This window comes from Plectropomus leopardus, chromosome 20, assembly GCF_026936395.1.
Source record: "Plectropomus leopardus strain MGB_pleo_1.0 chromosome 20, ASM2693639v1, whole genome shotgun sequence".
Taxonomy (NCBI): Eukaryota; Metazoa; Chordata; class Actinopteri; order Perciformes; family Serranidae; genus Plectropomus; species Plectropomus leopardus.
Window position 1 is genome coordinate 652,504 of NC_142195.1, and position 24,108 is coordinate 676,611.

Here is a 24,108-nt window from a genome sequence, read left to right on the forward strand (position 1 = left end):
ATTTATCCACACCTGGAAATGACTAAAATCACATTTCATACTTTTCCATACTGGAACCCAAAAAGCTGAGAGGTGGTCTAAAACTGGTGGCCCAAAAGTGGGTCACCGGTCCATTCTTAGAGGCTTCTCCAAGAATGGACTTACTTACTTACAGGCCTTCTGGACCAGGCCAGAAGGCCTGTAAGTGAGTCGTGAACATGTTAAGTTTGTAAAAAAACACTTTATTTTGAAGTACAGTGACTTTACGTCATGGAGCTTTTATTTTGAAGTGCTGTTTCTGTTTATTTTTGCAGTATGTTTAATTTCTTTGTGCTCTGAGCTAACATGTTCTTAACATTTTGTGAAATGAAATGAAATATGTGTATTTTATCTAATGTGTGGTCCTTGAACTACTAAGGAGAAGCCTGGACCCCGTGGCTGGACATGTTGGGAACTGCTGGTCTAAGGGACTGGCATTTTCTATTCTCACTAAAAATCTCAAATTCTGTCAAAAAAAAAATGGTCCTGACATCTGAGTCCTCAGGAAAAGCTATGGGACTAGCAGAATGTAGGCCTACAGTTCCTGAAGAATAATGATGACGCTGGTATACCCAGACATCAGGATTACCAAATAACATTTCAATGTCTTCTTTTTCCATATTAACCTGAAGGGCAAGTTCATGCGGAACAAACATGTAGCATTAATACAAACCAGTATGACTTATTTTATTTGTGTAAAAAGGCACATTTATGGAACACAAAGTACACAGGGGAGTCATCTTTCTTCTCAGAGGTCTCTAACAGTGCTGAGTCTGCTGTGTGAGGAACTTCTGTGTCTGACAGTGTCCCAGCTGCATGAAGGAGCAGAAAATAAATTAATACAATTATCCAACCCCAGTTTATGGTTCATCTACTGCTGCAGCTACTCATGGGTCACAATGTGTTTTTGCTTGATGAGTGTCTCAGAGTGCAATGAATGAAGAACACAAAGAAAGAGCAGTATGCAGACTTAACTTGCAGGAATGCTGGGCTACAAACAGGGCAAATCAGGGAACTGATACGGTTACATGTACACCAAAATATCCCTTTATTCCGAATGACAATATTCTGAATTTGATGCGGGTTAACAGCATATTCTATATAAATATTCCAAATTAGGCCTTTTTCCAAGTTTAGCATTTTTGGATTGAGACGTGGGATATGGTGGTATTATTTGGGGTTTAGGAGCATTCTTTGTGCATGTCTACAGCCAATTTGGAATATGCTCCCAAACTGAGGACTTTACTGCAGTTTGAGACACACAGCCTCTTATCTGTTTACGGTCAGCTCTGTGCGTTGTCATGGATACATTGTACACAAATCAACTCCCCAACAGTTTGCAAAGTTGTGGTAAAAAGGCGAACAGAAAAGCTCACATTTCTGGTTGGAAGAAAAAAACCTGCTAACTTACTTTTGAAAGACTTAGATATCAACAGGCTTTTGGATATGAGCAAATATCACAACATCAACCTTTTCAAGCAGGTGAAAGATGGAGAGAGAGAGAGAGAGAGAGAGTCCAACAAGTCAACCAACGGTAGGCAACTGTGAAAAATACTATTTTGATGTAAAGACACAAAATAACAAGCAGCTCCAGCTATTCTACCTCTTCATATTTTGACGAGAAAATCATGTTAGAGCACGTCATCAGAGTCTGCAGGGCTGCATGTAAGTGCTGGTGGAATATTTGTCTTCATTAGACATGTTAACAGCTTAGTAGGAATATTGTCATTTTCAGAATAAGGGCAAAATATGGGCTGTTTTGTTAAGCGTGTAACCATACTCAGTGACGCCTCGCTCCAAAGCGACACAAATCTAATGATCATCACACAAAAGGCCTTGTTGCTCCTCACACGTGTCAGAGGCGTCATGGTTATTTGGAATTCAAGCTGTGGTTGTCAATCTGCCATATTGAAGCAGAACTGTTGAATTTGTTCACAAGTTTAACCTTCTACTTTAGTTTTAACCTACTAAACCAAATCTCAATGTGAACTGGTTCTTCTATTGTTTCATCACAGCCTTGGATTTAACCCTTTGAAACTTGGACAAATTGGTTTCTTTCAAAAAAAATGGGGAGAAGGCAATGAGAAACTTAATAAGACATTGCCAAAAAAGAGATGACATTTATTTTTTAAAAATACATGTATTATATTTTACTGTAAAATAATTTCAAAAGTAAAATTAAAGTAATCATGAATATGGTTTTCTGGACATTTTCCCAAGGTTTTTGAAAGTATATATATATATTTTTTTAAACTTTTTTTTCCTATTAATTTTAAGTTCTAATTCTTGAAATGTGAGGGACTTTTCTTACCAAGTTCATCATTACCCCCTTTAAAAAAAAAATAAAAAAATAAACCTATTTACTCTGGTTACAAAGGGTTAACTTCTTCATACAGATGCAGTATCAGAGGTTGTCTTGCTGACATCACCAGCTCAACTGAATCAAATGCTTCTTAACAGTCGACCAATTGAAAGCACAACTGCTACTGCTGGAAACTGTCTCAGGAACCCTGACTCAAAGGGCCCCCTCTGAGGCCTCAGGTTCACTACGTGGCAAATGATTTATAGTCATTAAAAAAAAAAGAATTTGCGCTTTTAAAGCAGAATACCAACTAACACACTTTAGCCCAAAAGGCCTCTGGTATAAGTTAATTGGCCATGGCTAAAGGACTTTTTATGGACTTATTTACAGAGGGGAAGAAAATAATAAGTGGACAGTGGATAGATGGCTACCAACAGCTCCGAAAACAAATATATACACACGAAACAAGATCCATAGAATGGCTTTTTTACCAGCTCTTTCAGGTAATGAGATGTGAAATTGGCAGTAGTGTCAGTATCAGCATAGACTGTCTCTTATTTCCTGTTATTACTAAACAGTACATTAGTTTCTTGAATACTTCCTGCCACATTAGCACTCTGCCAACCTAAGCACAAAGTAGAGTTTACAGCGTTGCAGTGTTTATGGTGGAGGACTTGACAAGTGCACTCAAGTCCTGTTATCCAAGGCCCAACCTAGGTCCACATTATATAAAGTCTCACTGAGTGAGTTTTTTTTTTTTTTACATGTCTCAGATTTATGGTATTTGTGGTTCTCTCTCTGCTCAGGTCTACCATGTTTTGGATTAGGACTACTTTAGAGAGATACTTTGCCAATTCTCAGCCAGATCTGTGTCAGGAGTGTGCGCAGATGAACAGTGTTTGGCTGTGCTCCATGACGGCAGCCCCTTGAAATGCTTTATTTTATGTCATTGATGGTGCGTTTGCACAAGGTTCACGAGGTAAACAACCTCCGGTACATGGAATAAAACTGGGACATGGTTCATGTGATCGTCTCAATAACCAGAAGCATTCATTAACAAAACTAAATAATAAAATATCTGTTGAGGTTGTTGATATTAATCTACACAATGTGTAATAACATTTGAATGAGGATAACAAGATCATTAGTTCATGATTAAGTCTTCTTTAAAGCAAGGGTTGATTTGATATCTGACAACTTCTCAGTAAAAAACCTACCAACATGTTGAACGTTGGTGGGCACAAATGATGAGATGAGCACAAACATCAAGATTTTAAAAGACGTGCATTTGGCTTTGTCCCACAGAGACATGAGGAATCTTACTGTCCCATCAGCTAGTTTTCCTCTGACATATCTCCACCTCCTCCCACTAAAAGACAGACACTGGAGGCTGTGAGCCTCACACAGTCCTGGGAGGCAGCCGCTGTTTGTAGATTCCAGCCAGAGCTTTGGCAGCACTCTGGATCATTTGGCGGAGGGTCATGCCAGTCATGGCCTGATGCCAGTCTGTTCTGTTGATGTTGGGTAGGCTGCGCTCCAGGACCTCCCCCACCGTAACAATCAGACCCGACCAGCGCAGGTTGTAGTCAGGAGGCGTCAGGGACTGAGCCTGTACACAGGAAGGTACAGAAACAGTTGAATGAGTTGCTGTAGGTTTTTATGAGACTGACAGTGAGTAAAGTTTCTAAAGCTGAAGCTGATATTCACCCCCAATAATGACAATATACCAAGCTGCAACATAAAACCTACATAAACGTTACGGTTCAGTTCATACTATGGTTTAAGAGTCACGGTTTGGTGTGAGTTCTGTAAGGCAAATTATTTTTGCCTTCCAGAACTCACACCAAAAAAATAAAATTATTAATTAAATTAAAACTAAAGTTAAATTAAAAAATCTATGAGGATATGCTTCTTTTCTTTTTTCTTTTTTAACAGTCAGTAGTGCACGTGTCAAAGACAGACACAATCCTCCTGCTGGGGACTGAGAGTATCTTGCTCATCTGCTGCTTTGGTAAACTATTTTCACTGTTAAATTAAGAAACATGTCAAACACTTGTGTATTACACTGTAGGAACACTGAACAAACACTTTTCCAAAAGGCAACAGGTGACAACAGGCTGTAAAACCAACAGAAACTCTGATGCTATAAAACTGAAAATACAAAATACAGTGAGTGCAGAATTATTAGGCAAATGAGTATTTTGACCACATCATCCTCTTTATGCATGTTGTCTTACTCCAAGCTGTATAGGCTCGAAAGCCCACTACCAATTAAGCATATCAGGTGATGTGCATCTCTGTAATGAGAAGGGGTGTGGTCTAATGACATCAACATCCTATATCAGGTGTGCATAATTATTAGGCAACTTCCTTTCCTTTGGCAAAATGGGTCAGAAGAGGGACTTGACAGGCTCCGAAAAGTCAAAAATAGTGAGATATCTTGCAGAGGGATGCAGCACTCTTAAAATTGCCAAGCTTCTGAAGCGTGATCATCGAACAATCAAGCGTTTCATTCAAAATAGTCAACAGGGTCGCAAGAAGCGTGTGGAAAAACCAAGGCGCAAAATAACTGCCCATGAACTGAGAAAAGTCAAGCGTGCAGCTGCCAAGATGCCACTTGCCACCAGTTTTGCCATATTTCAGAGCTGCAACATCACTGGAGTGCCCAAAAGCACAAGGTGTGCAATACTCAGAGACATGGCCAAGGTAAGAAAGGCTGAAAAACGACCACCACTGAACAAGACACACAAGCTGAAACGTCAAGACTGGGCCAAGAAACATCTCAAGACTGATTTTTCTAAGGTTTTATGGACTGATGAAATGAGAGCGAGTCTTGATGGGCCAGATGGATGGGCCCGTGGCTGGATCGGTAAAGGGCAGAGAGCTCCAGTCCGACTCAGATGCCAGCAAGGTGGAGGTGGGGTACTGGTATGGGCTGGTATCATCAAAGATGAGCTTGTGGGGCCTTTTCGGGTTGAGGATGGAGTCAAGCTCAACTCCCAGTCCTACTGCCAGTTTCTGGAAGACACCTTCTTCAAGCAGTGGTACAGGAAGAAGTCCGCATCCTTCAAGAAAAACGTGATTTTCATGCAGGACAATGCTCCATCACACGCATCCAAGTACTCCACAGCGTGGCTGGCAAGAAAGGGTCTAAAAGAAGAAAAACTAATGACATGGCCTCCTTGTTCACCTGATCTGAACCCCATAGAGAACCTGTGGTCCCTCATCAAATGTGAGATTTACAAGGAGGGAAAACAGTACACCTCTCTGAACAGTGTCTGGGAGGCTGTGGTTGCTGCTGCACACAATGTTGATCGTGAACAGATCAAAACACTGACAGAATCCATGGATGGCAGGCTTTTGAGTGTCCTTGCAAAGAAAGGTGGCTATATTGGTCACTGATTTGTTTTTGAATGTCAGAAATGTATATTTGTGAATGTTGAGCTGTTATATTGGTTTCCCTGGTGAAAATAAATAATTGAAATGGGTATATATTTGTTTTTTGTTAAGTTGCCTAATAATTATGCACAGTACTAGTCATCTGCACACACAGATATCCTCCTAAAATAGCTAAAACTAAAAAAGCCCCACTCCAACTTCCAAAAATATTCAGCTTTGATATTTATGAGTCTTTTGGGTTCATTAAGAACATGGTTGTTGTTCAATAATAAAATTAATCCTCAAAAATACAACTTGCCTAATAATTCTGCACTCCCTGTACAGGTTTCTTTTTCCTTGTCCCGGTGACTGGTGGCATGTTGGATGTGTTTCTATTCACAGACCCTAAAACAGTGGAGTGACAACGACACACCGTCCTCATCTTATACACAGATGTGTACAGTAAATAAATGCAAAATGCCAGCGCCAAGGAAATTCAGACTATACATCATCAGTCTGCTGAAACAGCACAGAAACAAAAAGTGTTGGAAGCTCCACCCTGCCAACACCCTGCACTGGATAAGAGATTGAAGGAGACTGAAAGAGAAGTATGTCTACTATCTTTTCATTTATATTTGACTGAACAGTTGTCAGCTCCAACCATGCTTCTTTTCCTCTTTCCATTATCAGTGTTGTTTCCAGAGTCACTGATAAAATGCAGATGTCCATGTAGATGTCATTAATTTAAAAAAACAGTTATACCATTACTATGAATTAAATGATCGCATTAACTCCAACTTTTAAGAAAGAGAAGTCTGAATGTTGTTTAAATAAAGTTGTAATAAAAAAGGTCCTGATATTTTAACAATATGTATATTTTACTTGAAAAATTAGGTTTTTTAGTAATAAGTCCCTGTAATTTGAGAATAAAAAGTAATTTCACAAGAAAAAGTTACAAATGATGACCTTATTATCAGGGCCAGATTAGACAAGAGAAAGAGAGGTTACCAGCTATCACTGATCTGAGGTGCACTTTTAACGAGCCATACTGACACCTTCACTCTATTCTCATAACTTCTACTTTTAACACCAAATAGTTTTTTTCTGAAAATCTCAAATTTTTCACCATAACAATCATGTTTTCAGATACTTGAGGGTAATGAAGAGAAACAGTTTGTGATTTGTACCTGCTGGACGTGATCTAGAGCCACAGGCGTTGCCTGAGTGAAGACCTCGATATGGATGCTGTGAACAGGGTCCTCCAGGATCAAGCAGCAAATGTCAAACCACCTGGAGACAATGAAAGACTTTTACATATCTGCGTTCATTATTATTTATATTATGTACATTATTTGCATGGATACATCAGGCCATTTATTAAGTGATGCCTGCAAGACAACTATTTTTAAGAACTGAATGTTCCATTTTTTCAGGGGGAATGTTGTACACAGTAGAGGCTCTCACTGTGACACCAGCATAAAAAGAATTACATTTGCAGGTGATCACAAGGACAAAGACATAGCAAGTTTTATAGCTAGTTTAAATAATTTGAAGAAGAAAACATTTTGGTTCTTTGTGTGTGTGTGTGTGTGTGTGTGTGTGTGTGTGTGTGTGTGTGTGTGTGTGTGTGTGTGTGTGTGTGTGTGTGTGTGCGGGTGGTTGCAAGTGTCAGAGGTTGTCTCCTTACTTGTCTGGAAAGAGCTCAGCAATGAAGTTTTCCAAAGAGACTACTGGCTGCTTCTCGTGGATCACGTTGGCTCGACGAAGGCTGTCAATGCGCTCCTGAGCCCCCTGCGCACACACGCCCAACACACACACACACACACACACACACACACACACACACACACACACACACACACACACACACACACACACACACACACGACTGAAATTACAGACCCTTTACTGCTGCTTGGAACTTAACTTGGAACTCCACATTCTACTCAGCTCATTTTTGAGCCCAAGTGAATGTTTGTGTTAAATTTGAAGACATTCCCTCGAGGCATTCTTGACATATTACGTTCACCAGAATGGGCCGGACATACGTACATGCAGACAACCCAAAAACATAATGCCTTTGACCTTGGCCATCGCTGACGTGCAGGCATAAAAAAGAATAGGTTGGAGTGTTTAGAGCAGAACAGCTTTAGTGCTGCTGGAGTGCTCAGGAATGACACTCCACTTTATTTTCTACAAGTGAGGAAAGACAATATTCACAGTTTGTATAAATAGGCTGAAATTCCGAAACCTTTTTTAAGCACCATCACTAAAGCTAGATCATCACTAAAGCATATGTCATACAAGACAGCCATAAAAAACATAATATGGAATGATCAGAGTTAAGATATAGACTTGTTGATTGATTCACAATGTAAACTCATGCACTGAGTGGCATGCAAGACAATATTCCATCTTAGAAGTTGCTGTTAGCTGTTGGCAGTAGCCTTTGAACAGGACAGTGAATTTAAATATTTTGTATAAGTATCAGAGTGGAGAATCTGTCCACAGGACCACTTTAAGCCACACACTCCACAGAGCTGGGCTTTACAAGAGAGTGGCCACAAAAACACAATTACTTAAAGAAAGAAAAAGGAATGGGTCAGACTAAAGATTAGCGATGAGTCTAAACCATTTCAGAACACTGTAGGCGAAAGTCTCAGGGTGTCTCCGTGTGGACTTTCCAGTCTCAGCTCCACTCATGTCAGCTGATGTTGTTACCTGCGACACAGCTGATCAAATCAGAAGCAGCTGGTTTTAAAACACCAGGCACATCAAATGTTTCAACAGCCAATCAGCTTGTAGCGAAGTAGTTAGGAACAAACTGTCAGCAGACGGCGTATACGCTCGCCCTGCTTCCCGCTGAGCCCAATCCATGTCATTTGCATCCCTATGCTGTTGACACGTCACTCTGTAGATGTGGAACAGAGGATGCTGCTTCTGCACTCTGTATGTGAGCCTGTCACTCACTCACTCACTCACTCACTCACTCACTCACTCACTCACTCACTCACTCACTCACTCACTCACTCACTCGCAGACTTACTTGGTGCTAGTTATTGAAATCATATTGGAGTATTTATTTGACAAACAGGTTGTTTTGTTTATGCTTTGGCTGCTTCAACACTAAACTGAACCTTTAACAAGCATCTCTCTCCCACCGTCTTCATCTTTTTTTTAATGAGTTAAGAAATTAAATTCAGCCAAAAAATCAGCCTGAAAAGCTGGAAAGTAAAACGAAAGTACACAGAGTCGTTGCTATGGAGACAATACACCATTTGCACAGTCTCCCTCCTTACCTTTTAAACAACAAGATAGAAACTCTTTTATGGACACCGAATCTCTGTTAATAATCCTCTCATTTCTGGCTAAAAAGTGCATCTTTTTACAACGGTCTGCTCTGCAGGTCCCCACCATCAGCATACAGATATCATAGATATCAGCTCATTGGAGAAACAGACATATAATCTCAATCATAAATCAGACCAATTCTAGAGACTCTGGAAACCCTTGCATTCCTTCTTACAGAGACATCGACTGGCTAGTCCCTGATAGGAGACAACTGACTGTTCGACACGTATGCGCTATGTTATTGATTAATTTCCTGTCATATCTCTGTTTTCTTACTTTCTCTTAATTTAATTCTTATACACTGCAGCATCTCTTGATGATTTGGAATGGGATTTTTTGGTTGTGTGTATAAGTTTTTGTCTTTCTGTTTTTGTTTAAAAATTCAAAAGTCAATTAAAAATTTTCAAAAATTGACCCTCAAACAGTCAAAAGAAATGTCCCCACACGACTGGATCCTCACACTATAGCAAACCCTGCCAATTCAGCAGAACAGCAGGGAGAGGGAGCAGAGTGAAGCACTGATGTCCTCAGAGAGTCGACATGTATTTCTGAGTGTCTATCATTTGGACTACAACACTGGAACTGTCAGCCAACTAAATTCTAGAGCTGAAACCACGCACTGATTCATTTCATTAGTTAGCTTTTGTAAGGAATGCTGTTCAGAATTTACATCAAGACAGTGACACAGTCATAGGGACAGTCTCTGGATGAATGTGTCAGAGCTGATGTAGCAATACACAGCAGAGCTGGACACAGTATCAGTCATAGGAAAGTGCAATGCGGTCCAAACACATCTTTCACTAGTTCAAACAGAAACCATGGGCTACAGCATGAACTATTTGATAATAAAAGAACTGTGAGTGGCAGGATTTTTTTTAAGATTATTTTTTTGGGATGTTTCCCTTTACTGATAGGACAGCTGTAGAATGGCAGGAAAAGTGGGAGAGAGAAGGGGAATGACACACAGCAAAGGGCCACAGGCTGGAATCGGACCCGGGCCGCTGCAAAGTCCTCGGCATATGGGGCACACACTCTAGCAGGTGAGTTAACCGCCAGGATTTATTTAATCACTTGTTTCAGCAGATGTAAACAGTATTTCCTCCCTCTGGCCTCATAGCCTTTTCTGGCTGCATTACAAAAACATGTGACTCGAAATGCAACAAGAAATTAGTTTACAACATGTCCAAGCACTTCAAAAAGTTTTGGTCAGAACTGATGAGTACAAAGGAATGGGTTTGATGAAACTCGATCCTGTAAAAGTGTAAAGCTTGGCTGCAGTAGCGCAGCCTTCTCTGTTACTTTGATACAGAACCTTAAGAAAAAAAATGAAATGAGCACATTAAGAGAAGCAGCAGTGGACTGACCTTGATGCCGGCTGCATAGCCCACAGGCTGTGGGGCAATGTTGGACTGACCGGGCTCTCCAGTGACCATGGCCATCCCAAAAACTTCCTGGAAGGCATCTCTGACTGCCTCCACATTTACCTCCTTATCCGAAGTGACCACAATGTCAATGTCCCCACCAGATTCTGGAGAGCAACAACATGTGAACCTTTATGGAGAACATTTGAACTTTTGGTCAGCTGTTATCATGGAGTCATGTGGTGAAAAGGAGAGAGCTGCTGGACTTACTGATGTACGGAGCCATGCCAGGATCCAGAGTGGTGATCATGGACTCCACAGAGTGCTTGGTTTTGTCCAGGACTGTCTTTACGACAGGGTTACCTGCTACTCCCTGAACACACACAGACAGAGCACATCATGTCATTCAGTGCCAAGATGGACCTGGTCAGTCACACGCATTCATCACGTTTGCACTTCTTATCTAGAAACTACTACTGACATGTAAGACATGATATTTCAGCTACAATTACACATCTAACAGCTTCATTTCTTATTGCTACCCTAGTGGACAACTATAGAGTGGTGAAGGGATGACATTTTTGTAGGCCAACCAGGAAGTTAGCATCGCACTGGTTCCCTTGTCAAAAACCTTATGGGATTTTTGAATGGGATTTTTGGTTATTGCCAAAAATAAGCTCTGTGACGAACACAAGTTTACAAGACTTACACGTTTTATTCAGCATGATAATCTTCACAGATGAACACCACTTTTGTGTGTTTTGAAGTGTAAATTAAATCACCAGAAGCAAAAAGCTATTGTTAGGCTATACACAAACTACATTGCGGTCACACGTATTAAAAGTCACCACTACAAACACTGTAACAACACGTTAAAACACGATCGAAAATTATTATGAACAGATAAAACTTTGAGTGCGAGTCTGTAAAGCTGTAACGGCAGACAATAGGGTTTAATTAGTTTCTGTGTCCGCTGTGATGACGTCTAACGTCCCCGACAAACACTGTAGTCCCAATTAGCCACCTTTAGCAACCGCCTCTTTGAGATGAGTAAAACCTTAAAAGTTCAAAAATCGGGTTTAAGCAGATGTCTTTTATGCTGCAGAACAAAACGTCTTAATATCTTAAGCCTGTGCTAACCACAGACCTTATTCCGGGCATTTTACCAAAAACCCATTGAAAAAACCCATAGACTTTTGGACAAGGGAACCGGGAGTGCTTAGAGGCTAACGGACTTACGCCTTTTAGGACTCATTACTTCACCACTCTATTCCACAGCTATTTTCCTCTATATGCATCAGGTATGCATGGGTTCTGATGGTTCTGATGCTATAGTTGCATTTAAGCCACTTGGCAGACCTGGGCGGATCATGGCACACACTGCCACCCACTGGACAAAAGTGCATCACACATCTGTGGAAACCAAGATGGCAAAAAATGATGTGCAGCCCACCACCACCACCACACACACAAAAAAAACCCCCAAAAAACTAAAAAAAAAACTAAAAAAGCAAAATAAATAGATAGATAAGTTTAAACTAAAGAGAACAAGAAAATGTCCCAAAAGGTGCAGAAAAATATATACAGTATATGTTTATTTTTTCCTGTACCATAATTTTTTAGTATATATCATTCTAATGGTTAAAGATTCAGTATTCAGTTTTAAGGAAGTCTTCCCTTTTTTTTGATTATTTTCTAATAAGCTCCCCCACCCCCACCCCCTTAATGTCTTTTTCTTTATCACCTTTTACTAATTACTTGCAATTTGTGGGCCATTTCCTGTCATGCTCGTCATTGCCTGTTTCCCCCCTGTTTTAGAAAGAAATATAACCAATTAGCTTAGATTTGATTCTAGCAATATTACCTTAAAGAAGCCCCAGATGCCTCCCCCTGAGGTGCCATGTCCGGACACCCTGGGATCTTCCTGCTCCTCTGGGAAGGTGATAGGTGATGTAGCATCTAAACCTCCTGTCATGGCTGGCTGCTGAACCATGGGGTTTGGCACAACACCTGGAAGAAATTATTCAAATAACAAAAAACCCAAAAAAAACACTGTACTGATATATTTAAGGGGCGTGATGTTTTACAAAACTGCCAGTTGGTTCGCTACAACACAGTGGTATCACAGTATGGTAAGTTTTCAATACAACAAAAAATAAAAATACCAAGAAAATATCCTTGATTTTTATTGTTATATTTTTATCATTATTATTTGTGTGTATGTGTGTGTAAATGGACTACACTTGTATAGCACTAGTCTTATTGACCACTCAAAGCGCTTTAACACTACACATTCACCCATTCACACATACATTCACACACTGGTGGTCGAGGCTACCGTACAAGGTGCCACCTGCTACTCAGTAATCATTATATAGACAGACAAGTCACCAATCAACCTGACCTGCATGTCTTTGGAATATGGGAGGAAGCTGGAGACCCCGGAGAGAACCCACACAGACGCGGGGAGAACATGCGGGGAGAACACAACGCCATCGTGCCGCCCATCACATCATTCATATCATATATAATTTATACTTCATATAGTTCATTCTAAATTACCAGTATGTTTTCTTGCCAGATAATCTCACAGCCAACGCAGCTCAGTGCCACGGCAGAGCCTGTATCAACCCAGTTAGGTAACATACGCACTGAAAGGAAGCAAACAGCACTCCAAAGAAAAATCAGCACACTTTGCGGCTCCTCCACTTCCAGTGTGAAAGTGTTGTAAGCCTGGCTTCATGGAAAATCTTGCATCATGTGTGTTTCACAGAAGAAGTCAGGTGGCTCTTACCTGGAATGGTGGTGGGACTGGAGAATGTTGGCATCAGTGGTGTCTGTGGTGTTCGACCAGCGTGACCCCGTGTGATGTCATATCCGGCACTCATGGAGAAGTTAGATACGGCTGCGCCTGCAGGGGGGGCTGAGATGCCAGGAGCAGAGAGGGGAGGTGGTCCAATAGGGGGGACCAGAGGAGACAAAGAGGGGGAGGTGGAAGGGGGAAAGGGAGAGCTGCTTGTGAAAGGAGAGGCAAGTGTGGAGGGAGGGGGTAGGTTGGAGGACTGGGAGGGGTGTGCAGCCAAAGGGCTGCTGAACGTGGAGAGGGAGGGAACAGGGGGGAGGGAGGTGGAGACTGAAGGGGAACCAATGGAGATGGAACTGGTGGCAGGAAGAGACAGTGGGCCGGACAGACCTGAAATACAACGAAGTCATGTTACACCTCAGACACACACATCCCTGGGCTTTTTGTCAACTGCTCGACATACTGTTAGCCTTCCTTCTCACTGTATCTGATTGACGCTCTGGATTCTTTCTTACAGCTGGGACAAAGCAAAGTGTCCCTGCTGTTTGATGATTTACCACAAATGCTAAAGTAAATAAAATATAGCCGCAAGGTGCAATCCTGGGTCCCTTTCTCAGCCAACAGGGAAAGAATCTCAACTGCCTAATATTAAAGCCACAGGCAACAGCAAAGTGGGTTTCAAGCCTCACAGAGCCGAACAAAATCACTTCAACCTGTTTCAACTTGTCTGAAGAAGTGAGAGCAATTGCACATTGTTTGATCATTACTATAATGTGTACAGGTTTCAGTCCGGACTGCAGTCCGGCTTTCTTGTTGAGGATGTGAGGGGCATGGCCTTTTAAGTTTTCCCTTTTTTGGCTGTCAGTTATATCGCCACCTGATTAGGATCAGATTTGATGTGAAGCATAATTTCCAGTTACAGTGCCTATTTTCAAGATAAGAAATACGAACATGAATGTTTTATCTGATCGGTGTATGCTGTTTAGAATGTTAACAGAGTGCATTTGTCAAAAATGTGATGGAACTGTGTGATCCTTCTTACTTTGTTTTTAGTGTCTGTTAGAGTTCATTTATTTGCGGGGAAGTCTGAAATGTGCCATACAGGCGCAGTAGGTGACACTGTGATGTAATGTGGCAAACCCTAACTGAACCATAATTACAACTTAAGTAATATTCACTGCCTTATGTTCAGACATGACAATTAAAATCCCATAATTTATTTACCATAATTATAATCCTCTTTGAAATTATTCAAATGTAATTATTCAAATGTGCAGTATTCTTTCAACTCTTGAATGTAGGCTATATTTAACATGTGACATATACTGTATATATTGTACATTCTTATTGTTATTCTTGTGTGTATTTCTGTTGTTCATTGTAGCATTGCACACATTTATTTTTTTGAACTTACATACTAGTTTGATGCATTTTATGTAGCATAAGGCACAATTTTTCTATTTTACATACTTACATACGCAACATACTTATACATATATTATACATTATACATACTTTATTTTTTAAAATATCTAATCTAATATCTCTATATATAAATATCTATCCAATTGTCTACTTTTACATTATTTCTATTTTTATATACTTGTTCTTGTACTTATTTCTACCTGCTATAATTCTCAATTCTGGCATCAGAGCAACTGTAACAAACCAAAATTTCCCTCAGAGGATCAATAAACTATTTCTGATTCTGATTATTAGGATTACAGGGGGAGCTCAGTAATATAACACAATCAATACTAGATATTCAAACAGACACTAACTGTCAATATTTGATTGTTCAATGATCAATTGCTCAATAAAATAACTACAGTATATACTAGCTGATCTTATTTTTGGTTAGTTTTACATAAACACATAACACGAAGAAACATTTGGAGAGGTGTCCTTCTCTTAATTATTCAATGATTCATGTAGGTTTTTTTTTTATTGGGCAGGACATAGAGTGGTCAAGTCTGTAATGCTTTTTGCACTTCCAGTTCCCTCATCTAAAAGACTAAGGCTAAGGTCCAAAAGTTCACAAAATCTTTTTCTTAACCTCCAGAGAAAACATCACAAGGTCAAGGAAAGATGTAAAGGAGAATTGATAAGGACTTAGGAAAAGACGATCGCAGTGTTTAGAGAATCTGACTGAACTTCTCGGCTCTGTGATGATGCGACGGCGTATGTTATTGATGAAACTGCACAAGTTTGAAAAAGTATACAGAGTTTGGACCCTTGAGTGAGATATTTCACATGGTGAATTACTTCCTTTGGACACACAAAATCTATGACATCTTGGTCTACGTCATTTGTAGACCAAAACATGTAGATTTCATGAAAATCAAAAGATAGTTGTGGTACGAGGCGTCCTTCCTGTTGCCAGTAGGTGGCTCAGTCAGTATCATAGTTCAATGACTTGTTGATGTGATAAGGGCTGCAGCCTGACCACAACTGTGAAATCTGGGGCCAATTGGTCAATGCAAAGTGAAGTTACAACAACTTCCTCTTTGGCAGCAACCACTGGGTCTCCATGGCAACAGCGTTCATGGTAAACCTATACTTCAGAGGGAGGCATCATTAAGGTGTTAAAGGTTTTGTCACTGGTTTTGAAGTCAATCAGATAAAATCTGTAGGAGCAGTCCATTAAAGAAGGAAGCAATTAATTTCCATGACATTTATTGTTGCCAGTAGGGGGCACTAAAAGTTATGGTAACAGGTGTCATGTAGATGTGTTCAGGGCAAGATTGTCATCCAACATGTGAAGTTTGGTGCAGATTGGACCATGTCCCTCAGTTATAAACTACTTCCTGCTTAATGGCGAGACATGGAAATATTTGGCTCAGTAACGGCCACACAGTGTGACGAAAACTCACAAATGTAATAACTTTTGATGTCCAGGGCCTTCTGAGAGGATGTTTAGATTTTGAAGTCAATCGGATGAAATCTGTAGGAGAATATACAAAAATACACCAAAATTGCACATTCAATTCAAAATGGCTGACTTCCTGTTGGGTTTAGGGTATGGGTCCAAGAGGCTTTTTTGTAGGTCTTGGGCTGTTTCACATGCCTCCCAAGTTTTGTAGCTCTAGAAATGTACCACAGGGGCTACTTTGTTGAAATCTGTAGGGGGCGCTACACAGCCATTTTGGCACATCAGTGCAAAAACAATTACATCAGATATCACATTTTAGGACTTATGATGTGTGTGCCATGTTTGGTGAGATTTGGTGTATGCTTTGCCTCTCAAAAAGTGCTTCCATTTTTATGGCGAATAATGCCTAACTTTGGCAATTGCGTTTGATGAAAACGCAAAAGTGTAATTCCTGTGCATCATGAAGGTCTTTACAGTATTCTAATTTGATATGAGGTCAATTAAATTAACCTGCTACAGGGGAAAAATCAAAGGGTAAAACAGTAATTTCCTGCTACCAATAGGTGGCAGTATGAGTAAGATTCAAAATTGCACTGCAGATGTTTTCAGGCCTGGACTCTTATCAAATCTGTGAAATTTAGTAAAGATCTGACCATCTGGGGCGAAGTTCCAACAGTTTTTGATGTCATGTCGACACATCAAAATTGTCCACCCGACTTCGGAAACGCCTTTCAATGAAAACTCTCAATATTCATCTTCCAGCATTATCAACGTTTTAAAGATTTTTTGAGACCATTTTGAGATCAATTGAGTCAACCTGCTAGGAACTGGACATCTTACTGTAAAACTTTGCCTTTCTTGTGCCAATAGGTGGCGCTCTCATTATCGCTTAAAATTGTCATACAGATGTGTTCAGGGTGGGACTCCTATCAAACAGTTTGGGTTATATTGGACCATTTACAGCAGAGTTACATACCACTTCCTGTTTACTTCCTGGTTCATGGCAGAACATGCAAATTAGATGCCTCATACAGATCACATGGTGTGATGAAAAGTCATGATTTGAATAACTTTTGCTGTCGGAGGTTTTATGAAGGTAGGCATAACATTTGAAGTCAATCTGATGAAAGCTCTAGGACAAGTTCTCAAGATTACAACCCCTGAAAATGGCCAAAAATACACCAATATTACAACTTCAAATCAAAATGGCTGACTTCCTGTTGGTTTTACGGTATGGGTATTGGGGTGTTGTATAATTCATTCATTCATTTTCCATAACTGCTTGTCCTTGTAAGGGTCGCAGTGCTGACACATATAGACAGACAACCTTTCATGCCAATAAACCTGACCTGCATGTCTTTGGACTGTGGGAGGAAGCCAGAGACCCCACGCAGGCACGGGGAGAACATGCAAACTCCGCACAGAAGGGCCCCCGTCCATGGACCGAACCCAGACGAACCCAGTTCCAACTGGGTTTCGAACCATAGACCCTCTTGCTGTGAGGCAACAGTGCTAACCACCTGTGTAACACCGACCGTGTTGTATAATAATAATAAGAATTCCTTCAGTTTCAAGAGGATCCTCGTACTGTTCAGTGCTCGGGCCCTAATATTAATAATTATAATTCCTTCAGTTTCAAGAGGGTCCTCGCACAGTTCGGTGCTCGGGCCCTAATAATAATTCCAAGGATTTCAAGAGGGTCCTCGCACCGTTCGGTGCTTGGGCCCTAAATATAGGCTCCCAGTCACAGAAGTAAAATGTAACGTTGTCACACGGGATGATTGCTCACACTCACTCTCCTTGATGATCATTCTTACGTTTCAAAAGTGATGAACTGAAAACATCAGTTGTCTTAAAACACCGCTTTGCGTTGTGGTTAATGTGCTGATTCTGATTTCATAGGCTACAGTTATTTATTGTCACTATATTTTTGCTAGAAGCTCTATTAGAAAAAACAGTCAATAATAAATATTAAATACACATAAAACATGATAAGAAAATAATAATAAAATGAGAATATAAGATATATATATATATATATAACAACATTGTCGGGAACATTAGACGTCATCACACTGGACCCTAAAACTCATTCAACCCACTCGCCCACCTTTACAGCTTTATAGCAACAGTCATGCCCAAACTTGTAGATTTATCTGTTTCTGATATTTTTCGATTGTGTGCGCTAAATCAAATCAGAAGTTGAACGATTTGGGGTGGTGACGTTTAAGTCATGCGACCATGATGTAGTGTGTTTAAAACCTAACAATAGCTTTTTGTTTCTGGCGATTTCATTTACGCTTCGCGTTGGCCCTGCCTGGGTGATGCACCACCCTGGTAGCCAACTATTTCCAATATCTAGAAAAACATCCTAACATCAACCTTTCTTTTCTTGGTCTTCCAAAATCTTTTGCTGTTCTACTATAACCACTCTGAATACTCAGTGTCCTTCTCACAAAGAAAATTTACATGCACAGACACCTTCACACACACAAACACACCCACACTTACACACATATCTCATACACACAGAAAACAGCCCCCCCAATTTTTTTGTTTTGTTTAACTGTAAAAACTGTAAAACCGTCCAGCTTATATGTTATCTATCCTGTGTTGTCAAATGTCTTGGTCTTTGTTTGTATTGTTTGTCTTGCAATTAAAAAAATCCCATTTAAAAATTTCATAAGGTTTTTGACCAAGGAACAAGTGTGATGCCAACTTCTGGGTTGGCCTACAAAAATACATCAACCCTTCACCACTCTATTTCACAGCAGAGGGAACCTGGTCTGCTCACATATCAATACTTCATAGATCAGCTCTTACCCATGGTTACTGGTGGGGCACTAACTGCAGCAGCCACAGTCAGAGGAGGTGTGGGGCTGGCTGGGGGTGTAGTCTCAATCCCACTCTCTTCCATCATCTTCTCACCCTTATACCTACAATTCAGAAAAAAATAGACATCAGGAGGATGTTGGGATCAATCAGGATGTGTTAATCTTGTTCAGGGCATCAGTTCTAATGCTTGCATATATAAACTGAGCACACGCCCATCCCATAAGCTCAGGTTTAGCAGCAGATATTAGATATCAACCATAGACTGCACAGAAAAACTGGCTTACATTAAATACAGTTTTGTCAGTGATTATAAAAAAATCTGTATTTCCACTATTAGTTACATGGATTCAGTCAAAAATTTTACCAATCCCTGGTATCAAGTTACCTTAAATCCTATTACTGTAATGCAGTGACAACACAGATTTTAAATGTGGGAGAAACATTGCTCAAACATCAGATGTATATTCAGTATGAGTACACACCCTAAAAAGTCAGACCACTGCATCCCTAAGATACACATGTTTAAACTTCTTTGATGATATGCAAGGCTGAACTACCAACTGGGCAAAGCAGATCTCCATGTCCCCATGTTTACTGCCTAGTGTCTAAATGTCCTGCTGTGGATGGCTAAAGTTATCTGAATTGAACTGAACAAAGTACAGATTTGTTTTGAATTATGCACCACTACACTGAAATGTAGGCCTATATTAACTATTTGAAGCCTGAGAAAATTAGCTTACTTTGTTTCAAATTACGAAAAGAATTCAAGAGCAACTTAAGAAGAAACAATGCCAAAAAATAGCACAAAAAAGTAAAAAAAGACATAAAAAACCCAAGAAAATTACCTGAAAAGTAGCAGAAAAAACAGTTAAGTTAAAAGAGAACAAAAAATCAACAAAAACAAATAAAAATAGCAAAAGTAAAAGCAAAGGTTTAAAAAAGCAAAGGAAATGACCTTAAAAGGTGCCATGTGAAAGTCATCTGAGCCATAGATTGTCTATGATGATGGAAGATGGACAACATGACAGTTCCCCTAAAGCACAGCTTTTTAATCTGGATCTTGTTTTTAATCAATGGGGCTGTTAGCGATGTTTTGATGACCTGAATACGTGTTTTGGCGGGAACGCCTCCACCATGGGTATCGCTTATGTGCAGACTCCAGCTCCAAATGACGTCACCAGTGCAAGATCGTATCTAGCATATTTTAGCTTTACTTAAGCGTAGCAGGGGTAGGTTGGGGGCACACCGTCCGTCTTTATAGAGAGGCTAAGATCTAAACCCAGCAAAAGAACACTGTTGCTCCAGGTTTGAAAGGGTTAATATGAGGACCAAAAGGTTCCTGCATTTTCACACTAGTTTGAGGCCCTGACCCAAAATCTACTTTAAAAATATTTATTTTTTTTACCTCAGGTGCCATTGTCCTTACATTTCGCATATAACTGAATAAAATCAATGAAACTATCACATACTAACACACACTGAACTGTGGGGGTCCACAGCTCATTGTTGCCCCAGGGCCCCAGGTTAATGCGGCCCTGGTGATAAGCACCTTCACTGCTTCATGTTTAACACTGCAAGGAGGGAGTACTGTGCTGCAATCATAACAGCACATTACGATACACAGGAGACATCTGCCACATCACCTACTGCTCCCTGTCAACGTGTACACTTTACCACACTCACGCGCTGACATGTTTAGCAGCACGGCACAGCACGGCTGTTTCACGGTAGACAGGCTTCATGCTAACTGTGCTCAGAAACAGTGCTAGGCTAAGCTTGTCTCGTGTAATAAAGACATCCTGGAAGTAACGCTCCACTGTTTCTGTCTGTTAAGAAGCGACCGACATCACGCTGTAGGAGTTGGAAATGAACTGAGCCTAGCTTCCTACAGAACTCAGCTGGAGGGACATGTGGAGACACACACGCGCGCGCTCGGCTCTAACAAAACAAAGCGGTGTAGGTGCAGTAAAAGCGACAAGTACATTTTTTTAATCAAATTCTCCAAGAAACAATCACCAATGTGTGTTATACGCCCTTAATTCAGATTACAGGACACGTAGCTGGACTATCGCTACTCACCTGCTAGCTTTACTAGCTCTGTACACCCATGAATACGCCACCGACTCACTTTAATGACGTCACGTGTTGCCACGTATGCTAGACACACGACTGGGGGGTCGAAAAGATCAAATAATCTCCCTTCCTAACCACTTTTCCCTAACCTCCAGACAAAACCTTACGAGGTCAAGGAAGGATGTGAAGGAGAATTCATAAGGAATTAGGAAAAGATGATCGCGGTGTTTAGAGAATCCGACTGCACTTCTCCTCGGCTCTGTGACGATGCAACGGCGGATGTTATTGACGTGAACGGCTGTCATGAAACTACAATGTTCACATGATGGACTACAAAAAGCACATCCTCACTGGATTGGTTTTTAAGGGAACAAACAGGGTTTTTCCGTAATTTATTTGTGTTTGTTTTTTGTTTTAAATCTTCATTTGCTGCTTTCTTCAAGTCTTATGTAACGTGGGTGTTGTGCGCCATAAACTCTGAGTATTAATATTATGATTGTGACTATAGTAATTATTATTAATATTATTATGTTATTGTTATTATCTTTATCAGGCCTACTTCGCCCCATTCGTTCTCACCTCGTTGTTTACGCTCGTTATAAAGGTTAAATGAGGACAACACGGTGAAAAATAGCCTAATAAATCATGGTGAGAATTAAAATAAAGGGGAATGTAGGCTGCCAGTCGCAGAAGTGATATGTAACGTTGTCACATGAAATGGTTGCTCACTGTCACGCTCCCTTTCCCTCATATTTATCGCTATGAATCCTTATATGACTTAATTAAAATAATAAATATGAAAATAAATACGACGTGTTAGATCCACTATTGTACATATGAGCGAAAGTATAATTCGTTTTCAGACGGAACTGAACTGCATGAAAAACGAAAAAAACGGCTTGTTTACTCGTTTACTCATTTTAAACCATTAAACGAGAAAACGGAAGTTCACAGCCGTTTTTCCATGATCCCAGGTTTGGTTAGAAACCAAAATCGAGAAAACGAATTTCAAAATAATGGTCGAATTTTGTTAATGTTCATTTCTTTTTGTGATTTATGGGAAATAGTGAGGAAATGAATCAGGACAGTCACGTGACGCGGAAGTAAAAGTAATGACCTTAAAATAAAAGCCCAGGGAACTAAACCAAATAGATAAAGGTCGGGGTATGGGTCACGGTATGAAAGTATAATTAGTTTTCAGACGGGATTGAACTGCATGAAAAATGAGAAAATGGCTTGTTTCCTCGTTTACTTGTTTTAAACCATTAAACAAGAAAACAGAAGTTCAGAGCTGTTTTTCCATGATCAAATGTTTGGTTTTAAACCAAAATGGAGAAAACGAATTTCAAAATAATGTTCGAATTTTGTTTATGTCAATTTCTTTTTGTGATTTAATGGAAAATAGTGAAAAAAAAATTAATCAGGGCGGTCACGTGATAGATAGATTGATAGAAAGATAGGCAGATAAATACGCTGGGGCCTAATGAATTAATAATTTTTTAATTTTTATAACCATGTGATACGTGGTAACTTGGGCTGGAAAACTCTTTGAGTGAGTAATAAGTATTGCCACCCCTGCCCGGCACCTCTCACCAGTGGCAACTCCAGAGTGGAAGAGAGTCCAACCCCTCTCGAGAAGACTGGTTCCGGAGCCCATGCTATGTGTCAAGGTGAGGCCGACTATATCTAGTCGGAACTTCTCAACCTCGCGCACCAGCTCAAGCTCCTTCCCCACCAGAGAGGTGACATTCCACGTCCCCAGAGCTAGCTTCTGCAGCCGAGGATCGGACCGCCAAGGTCCCCACCTTCAGCTGCCGCCCAACTCACACAGCACCCAACCCCTTTGGCCCCTCCTATGGGTGGTGAGCCCACGGGAAAGAGGTCCCATGTCACCTCTTCGAGCTGTGCCCGGCAGGGCCCCATGGGTAGAGGCCCGGCCACCAGGCGCTCGCCACTGAGCCCCACCCCCAGGCCTGGCTCCAGTGGGGGGGCCCCGGCGAGGGAAACTTCGAACCATTTTCCGTATTCATCAGAAGGGGTCCGGTGAGCTACACTTTGTCTGGTCCCTCCCCTAGGACCTGTTTGCCATGGGTGACCCTACCAGGGGCATAAAGCCCCTGATAACTGAGCTCCTAGGATCACTGGGACACGCAAACCCCTCCACCACGATAAGGTGGTGAAAATAAAAACAATCCCAGGTTTCTTTTCAACACCATAGCTAGGCTGACTCAGAGTCACAGCTCAATAGAGCCTTGTATTCCTTTGGCCCTCAGCAGTGATGACTTTATGAGTTTCTTTAATGATAGAATTATAACTGTTAGAGATAAAATCCATCACCTCTCGCCCTTAACTGACCTGACCTCGGACACAGGTAGCTTGGATATGGCAACATGGCCTGGAATTTATTTGGACCATTTTTCTCCCATTAACCTTCACCGACTCTCTAATTTGATTTCCGCATCCAAGCCATCAACATGCCTGTTAGACCCAATCCCAACTAGATTACTTGAGGAAGTTTTACCCTTAATAGACAATTCTTTATTAGATACAAGGAATGTGTCTTTATTAATGGGCTATGTACCACAGTCCTTTAAAGTAGCTGTCATCAAACCCCCTCTAAAGAAGCCCACTGTCGATCCAGAGGTTTTAGCTAACTATAGACAGATTATCTTGCCTCTCCAGGGCATTCTTGTTCCCTTGTTTCCTAGTTTTCCCTGATCCTGGCTGTAATCTTGGCTATACCTGATTGTGATAGCTGTGCTGGTGCTGTGACCCTGCCTTTGGTTGTGCTCGTGCTGTGACTGCACTGATACTGTACCCCTGGCTCACCCTGATTGTGGTCTTGGTTTTGCCATTGCTGTGGTCCTGTCTGAAGCTACTCCTGTGTTGTGGGTCCTGGTTGCGCAGATGCCATGATTGTGCTTGACGTAACCTTCTACTGCCATTATTATGAGCCATGGCTCCACGATCAATATACGCATGGGAATCTTTTCAACACCCACAATATTTTCATAGAGTGCATTTAATAATTTTACACCTGTCTTCATTGTAATATGATATGCGTCCGTTTCCATTATTGCTGTGCATCTCTGCCCCCGTCTTTCCCTTTTGTCAT

At 40.8% G+C, this 24,108-nt stretch overlaps 1 protein-coding gene across 2 annotated transcripts; it reads right to left on the bottom strand.

The window, feature by feature from the left end:
- Nucleotides 1-684: 684 nt before the first annotated feature.
- On the bottom strand, nt 685-21,252 carry prrc1 (proline-rich coiled-coil 1). Of its 2 annotated transcripts, none has more exons than XM_042508988.2 (9): nt 21,000-21,252; nt 18,909-19,021; nt 13,205-13,603; nt 12,275-12,420; nt 10,681-10,783; nt 10,414-10,577; nt 7,386-7,489; nt 6,886-6,988; nt 685-3,929 (listed from the first exon to the last, which is right to left on the bottom strand). In XM_042508988.2, the coding sequence occupies exons 2-9, from the start codon at nt 19,003-19,005 to the stop codon at nt 3,720-3,722; spliced, it is 1,326 nt and encodes a 441-aa protein (XP_042364922.1). In that variant the 5' UTR covers nt 19,006-19,021; nt 21,000-21,252; the 3' UTR covers nt 685-3,719. The 2 variants fall into 2 exon arrangements, with proteins under 2 accessions (XP_042364922.1, XP_042364920.2); XM_042508986.2 differs by lacking the exon at nt 21,000-21,252 and adding an exon at nt 19,876-19,898.
- Nucleotides 21,253-24,108: the final 2,856 nt, after the last annotated feature.